Below are 7,328 nucleotides of genomic sequence, written 5' to 3'. Positions count from 1 at the left end.
TTCACCTGCTGACACCAGAACTAGAGCAAGCTACAGGAGATCCAAACTTGATGCTCCCACCTCTGCGGAGTACGGGGATTCTATAGCCACCGGTACTGTTCTACCAATCAATGCCTGGAGAAATATTAACAGTACTGGACACAGTGTAGAGTGCCAGAGTTGTGGATATTGTACTGTCATCTGTGTGCAGAACTTCTGTGTATGGAGTACCACTAGCTCTGGGCAGAGAGTGGCCTATCCAAAAGGTCCTGAGAACAACAATCCCAGGTGGTGCACAACAGTTTCCACCATTTTGGACCCAGGAGCCTGTTTTAAAATTACGCTGCTGCTCATCACTGCGCTAAAATGGTCCACCAGCCCCCCTTCTTAAGCTGATTCCTCAAGTTCTGCTGTTACAATGGGAGATGGCTGGGTGTCCCCTGACTGCAAGAATCGGAGTAGCCCACACCCAACAGTGCCAAGCCCTATGCAGCTGCTTCCAGTGATGTCCCAGCAGTGGACAGTTGGTATGGCCATGTTGATGTCCATCATCATCCTGCTCATTCTAATGGGCAATATCATGGTCATTGTGGCCATAGGAAAGAACCAGCGTCTGCAAACACTAACCAATGTCTTCATCACCTCCCTGGCCTGTGCAGACCTCATCATGGGCTTGTTTGTGGTGCCCCTGGGGGCCACCCTCGTGGTGAGTGGCACCTGGCTGTATGGCTCTATCTTCTGTGAGTTCTGGACCTCAGTGGATGTCTTGTGTGTGACTGCCAGCATTGAGACGCTTTGTGTCATTGCCATAGACAGGTATATTGCCATTACTTCACCCTTCCGCTACCAGAGCCTTCTCACCAAGGCCAGGGCAAAGGGCATTGTCTGCACAGTGTGGGCAATTTCTGCCCTGGTGTCCTTCCTACCCATCATGATGCACTGGTGGAGGGATACTGATGACCCAGAGGCCTTGAGCTGCTATGAAGACCCTGGCTGCTGTGACTTTGTAACCAACCGAGCATATGCCATTGCCTCTTCCATTATTTCCTTCTATGTCCCTTTGGTGGTCATGATATTTGTTTACTTTCGTGTTTTCAAGGAGGCTAAATTGCAGATGAAGAAGATAGACAAGTGTGAAGGTCGTTTCCACCTCAACCAGGCTCTGCACCATGCCAGGTCGAGCAGGAGAAGGCTTTCCAAATTGTTGGTGGCCAAGGAGCACAAAGCCTTGAAGACTCTGGGCATCATCATGGGTACCTTCACCCTGTGCTGGCTACCCTTCTTCCTGGCCAATATAGTTAATGTGTTTTACAGGAACCTCATCCCTGACAAACTCTTCTTGTTTTTGAACTGGTTGGGATATGTCAACTCTATTTTTAATCCCATTATCTACTGCAGGAGCCCGGATTTCAGGAAAGCCTTTAAGAGGCTCCTGTGTTGCCCTAGGAAGGCAGATAGAAGGTTACATGCCACAGGGGATTTGTCCCGACAATCTGGTGGGTTTTCCAATTCCATGGACATTACCAATGCTTTGGGGATATGGTCTGAATATAATGGGAACCAGGAGTCTCTGGAGCCAGCCTAGCAACAGCAATGGGCACCAGTATGGTTATAAGGAGCAAATACCACTGCAAATGGACTATGCACTAGTAAGCTGTCAGGTACGAAGGTGCTGTATGGGGATTTGACCCTACAGGGAGGTCAGTTGAACACAGACTATGGAAAGCTCAGGGATATAAAAAAACAATTCAATGGAACTCAAAATTGGGGAAAACCCAAAATGAAACCCCGATGTAGAAACTGCACCCAACAGACAGCATAGTATAATGAAGCAAGGTTCCATTCATGGTATATAGTACTCTTCAGGTAATGCGACCTACCTGGATTGTCCTTCCAATTGCACTTATTGCTCCCATTTGAATGTCAGGACAACAAAACCGCCCTCTGGCTCTGAAAGGGTTAGGTCTGCATTCTCTTGTTCTACATGGGGTTAAAAACAGCTGAACATGGCTTTTTTTGCTAAAATTATAATTTTATTGTATTGTAATTTATTGATCTAGTGACATAAAAGGTCTACCTCAAGTTGTGCACATTGCACAAGGGATAATATGTTTATATTAAACAGGAATTCAAAGGGATACAAATTATACAGGCTTCCATTGCCGACTTGTTTTTAAAGCCCACTTGGCAGGGCTGTCAGTCTCATCTTGGTTTTACTAACTTACCTAGTCGCCGACCTATCCTGAAACTTGGGGGCCACATGCAGTAGCTGCATGCATGCTCTTGATCAGTGACTGACCAGGTAGTCAAGACAGGATAAACATGACAGCCCAGCTGCTGGAGCCTTTAAATATAAGTCTAGTATTTCTGTTCTGGTGGGATCCTTTCAGATATTCAATGCCTGGATAGTACAGAGCTTGTGCCAGACACTAGGGGTGGGATCCTACTGGCTAGGAAAGGGTTAATTATACGTGGCATCTGGCACAGTGTTATGTAGGATTTGAATTGTAATTATGTTTTTTTTTTCCTTTTAATAAATGCTTCAAAATCTTTTGAATTCCAGTCTGTTTGCATGCTGGTATTTGTGGTTCTTGTCATCTTAGGCCATCACTATCCAAAGTGCTGCTGAGCTTGTGGGACTACACATTTCAGTCCTGCCCTAGGGACCATACTAATGAATGTTTTTTTTTTTTCCCCCAGGTTATGGAACTATATGACCCAGCATTCCAATTAAACTTGAAAAAAAAAGAAAAAAAAGCAGTTATAAATTACAAGTCCCAGATGGTCTTGCCTGTATCAGCAACCACATATATGACATTGTCTTTGTTTAACAGCTGTGGAACTACAATTCCCAGATGTTCTAACAAGCCATTATAGACAGGGAATGTTGGGTAGTATTGTTCCACAGCCAGCTACTGAAGATGCTTATATAAAAGCCATTTAACCCTTTCCTTGCTTGGGGGAAGCAACATTTGCCCAACTATATTTTGGTCATTTACCAATACTGGCAGGAACCCCCCAATGGCCTTAGTCCAGTGACATCTCAGCACAGGAGCAGTTAAGGAAGTCTCACTTTTACTGTTGGATTTTTCTAGCTTATGTTACATCTTGAAGAGTATAAGAAAATGGAGATGCTGCAAACAAAAGGAGTGAGAAATTAACATGGAGTCTATTTAAATCTATTTAACCACTTGTTGCCCATCATCTCATAAGCAGTGTAATGTGTGACTGCGGAAAATGAGGATACCATCACCAAACAGTTAAGTCTCCCTATAGAAAAAAAGAGAAAAAAAAAAAAGATTGTAGACCTGAGAACAACTGCAAGATTTCCATTACAATGCATTTTTTTTAATCAAAATTATTGGGGAATTGTGCGCAATGAGGTTTCTTGGCAAGGATCAGCATTCTCAATCCGATCAAACAATAGGAACCAGATTTGGTGGGTGAGCATTGAGCCTGTGCAATGTTTTTTGCCTTACCCTCATGGAGTACATGATCCTATGTGGTTTCTGGAGTCATTTTTTTTTTTTAAGTATTTTTAAAAAATAAAATAAAGAAAGGCTATACTAAAAAAGGACAAATCATTACCAATAATAAAAAAAACTGAAAATGAGGCATATGAGAGAGTCAATGGAGATTTACTAAAACTGGAGCGTGCAAGATCTGGTGCAGCTGTGCATTGTAGTCAATCAGCTAATAACTTCAGCTTGTTCAGTTACCCCAGGTTCACACCTAAGCGTTTTGCAGAAACGCAGTACAGTCAACTTAACATGATTTCCTATTGGATATGTTCACATCTATGCTTTTTTGAGCTGCTGCATTTTTGGAAAGGGTCAGGGACTTTTTTAAAATTAAAAAGCAGCATTTTTGCTATAATAAAGTTTAATGGAGAATCTTCTCAAATGCATAGTATTGTGTTTTTGCCGCATTTTGCATTTTTATTGTGCGCAACAAAACAATTCCAAAAAAAAAAGCTGAACAAAACGCAGTAAAAACGCATCATAGACACATCAAAAACGTGTGTAGAAAAACGCAAAACGAACTGCGAAAAGCACTTTCACCCGGTGCATTTTTTGAAAAGGGTCAGGGACTTTAACGCAAAAAGTTCTGTTTTTGGTTCTGTAGACTTAAATGAAAATGCTGCAGAAAAGTATGTCATGTTTTTACCACTTTAAATCTGCCTAGCAACAAGAAAAATGGATAGAAAAAAAAAAAAAAACAGTGCAAAAATGCAAAATGCAATGCAGAAACGGCTCGAACGCAAACTGCATAGGCGTGAGCCTGGCCTTAAGATTTGGAAATAAAACCTGGAATCTGATTGGATTCTATGCAGAGCTGCACCAGATTCTGTGTAAATCTCCCGCAATGTGTCATTCAGCATCTATCTATAACTGAAATGCCAATATGAAATGACTAACCTGACCAGGGGCGGACTGACAACTCATGGGGCCCCCGGGCAATAGGGGATCATGGGGCCCCTGTGTCCTTGCCCAAACTCAAGAAAGTCTATGAAAAAGGTACCAGGGGCATCTCATGGGGCCCCCTACTGACCCCGGGCCTTCGGGCAGTGCCCGAGTTTCCAAATGGTCAGTCCGCCCCTGAACCTGACCCTGTAAGCTTCCTCCACCCGTGCATGGAAAGGGGTAACAAACCCTAGCACATACCCTATCTGTATGACCCCGTTTTACCCCGGGTAGGAGGGGGGTTGCCAATAGAATACAGTCTTATTGTGCTACAGACAGTCTCTGTTCATGGACATACATACCGGATCATATTGCGATTTCACTCACAGATACAACAAATGAAAAGAAATGATTCCAGCTGTACACAACTACCAGGAGCTGTCAATTTTGTGTAGTTTATGGTGATACAATGTATAATGTTTTCTTACAGATTCTTACACAGGGCAAACAACAACAATAATAATGTTACATATAAGATCAACAAACTACAAAAAACAAATATAAATTTATTGAGTAATTTAAAAAAAAAGGATTTTTATTTTGGAATACATAGTTACATTGGTCCAGCTTGGCAAAATTAACCAAATCATACCTAATAGTTAACTCCTTGGTGCTGAGGGTTCGCAAACAAGCTGTGCCGAGAGCGCGCGCCATGCACACTCCTGGCACAGTTACCATCGCCTAACGTTAAAAAGGTCCCGATCACCATTTGCGATTGGAAGCTTTCTGATCATGTGACAGCCAACCACGGTGGTCACATGATCATAAACCTCACCCCGCTTCCCGCCATCAGAAACACCTTAAAAGGGCCAGGAGGTGCCGGCCTAAAGGGGTTAAACAAAAAGTACCCTCTGTGCAGTCTGTATATAGTGCACACAAGTACCTTGCCGCTTGCACAGTTATTATTATTATTATACAGGATTTATATTATTATTATTATACAGGATTTATATTATTATTATTATACAGGATTTATATAACGCCAACAGTTTGCTCAGCGCTTTACAATATAATGGGAGACAATACAGCAACAATACAGTTCAGTACAAGAGGGATAGGAGGGCCTGATCCTTGGAGCTTACAATCTAAGAGGGAGGGGATTTGTTCCCACACCAACCTAATGTTAAAGTAGAACTATAGGAAAAACTTTTTTTTCGCCCATTTGTGATAGAGTAAGGGAGGCTTATAACCGCCATCTATGTTCCATTGGGGAGATTTATCTTTTCTTCCTGTGCTATAGTGAAAACAGGAAGGGAGAGGAAATCTCTGCAAATTAAGAGAATTCCTTGGGCACCCCCAGGTCACCAGAACTAGTGCACCACATTGAAAAATGTCATCCTATTACTTTTCTGAGGACAGCCCAAAATTAGTTTTTGTTTTTTTTTCTTACACTTTCACTAATAATGGTAAACAGGCCAGAGAGGGTGAATCTCCCTAATGGGGGGACTCCAAAAATAATACAAAAAAAAAAGTTTTGCCTTTTAGTTATACCTTAATATATACTGACCCCTGGTTCACATATCTACATTCCCATGGTCCGCGTTTTGCATGGGCACGAGAGCCCATTCATTTGAATGGACTCCCGTGCCCGGGAGACAAAGGGAAGATGTCCCTGCACTTCTTCTGAAAACGCAGCCCGCATGGGAACCTAGGTTCCCAGTATGGTTGTGATCTCAAGTGCGGGAGGCATGCCATTAGAATTAATGGCACCTGCCCGCGGGTCTGCAGTCTTCTGTGCGGGTGGTGCGGCTGCATGGATTTTTGTGCAGTCCCACAACGGCACCACCAGCGCATATGTGAACCTAGCCTGAAACGTGTGCTACACAGTGATACCTATATTCACAACAAAAAATCCCACCCCCCCCAAAAAAAAAAATATATATATTATACAAGAATGTGACCTGATAAGTTTTATTTGTATTGAGGTTGTTTGGTAAAATATTTCCAGCACACCGGCCACTTTTACATTTTTTGTTGGGAATATAGGTATTACTATACTATTTATATATTAATATCTCATGATACCTGAAGTGTCACTGGGGAAGCTGACAATCACTGTACAATCCATCGCTACAACAGTGATAGTGGTGATCTTCAAAGTCATGTGTGAGCAGCTTCCCCTCTGCACACTGATCAAATGGGGGCTCACACTCTGCACTGCTGCCATCTATAGAATGCCTGGTATCTATTGAAAAAAAAAAAATACAAGCCATTCTGTGAATGGCAACAGTGCAGGGAGAGTGAACCCCTATGGTCAGTGAGCAAAGGAGCAAGCATGTAGGACCTGGAAGATCACTACTATCACTGTAGTAGCATCGGCTACTACACCAATTGCCAGCTTTCCTAGGTGCCCCTCTTACATTGTGCCAAGCTGAACCAATGTAGGAAAGCAATACAGTTCAGTTTCAAATTAGCAAAAAAAAAAAAAAGTATTATATAAATAATTATTATATAATTTATATGAAGACTTGCTATGATATAGAAATGTTAATTGTAACTAAGCAGTACCCCAAAAATGTACCTTTTGTCTGGAATTTCTCCTGAAATACAATTGTCACAGTCAGGCTTGGAGACCAGTAGCTATAGCAGTAGAGAGGTTCTCACTGATCAGCAGGTCCCCCTGGAGGATGACGAGGGCTCACCCGAGGAGCGGGGTGTAAGCATTAGCCGGTCTTCACCAGAGCTCCTGATGGTGGAGATGGGTTTCACTGCGTGCTAGGGCCAGGTTGCGGTCCTCAGGATCGCCCCATCAGGAGGTGAGCAAGCTGGGTTGTGGTTACAGATATAACAGGTAGGGAAGAGCAGAAGCATAGTCAGTAAAGAAACCAAAGGTCGGTAACAAGTGGTTGAAGGTTGGGATCAAGCCAAAGGTTGGTAACAAGTGAT

General features: G+C 42.8%; 1 protein-coding gene across 1 annotated transcript; it reads left to right on the top strand.

Moving 5' to 3' along the window:
- Positions 1 to 397: 397 nt before the first annotated feature.
- ADRB1 (adrenoceptor beta 1) lies at positions 398 to 2,541 on the top strand. The gene has a single exon (XM_089653054.1). The coding sequence runs from the start codon at positions 398 to 400 to the stop codon at positions 1,562 to 1,564; it is 1,167 nt and encodes a 388-aa protein (XP_089509180.1). The 3' UTR covers positions 1,565 to 2,541.
- Positions 2,542 to 7,328: the final 4,787 nt, after the last annotated feature.

Source organism: Staurois parvus, unplaced genomic scaffold (assembly GCF_062004578.1).
Source record: "Staurois parvus isolate SC_StPar_1 unplaced genomic scaffold, SC_StPar_1.0 ptg000697l, whole genome shotgun sequence".
Lineage (NCBI taxonomy): Eukaryota > Metazoa > Chordata > Amphibia > Anura > Ranidae > Staurois > Staurois parvus.
This window is presented reverse-complemented; position numbering and strand designations above follow the sequence as displayed.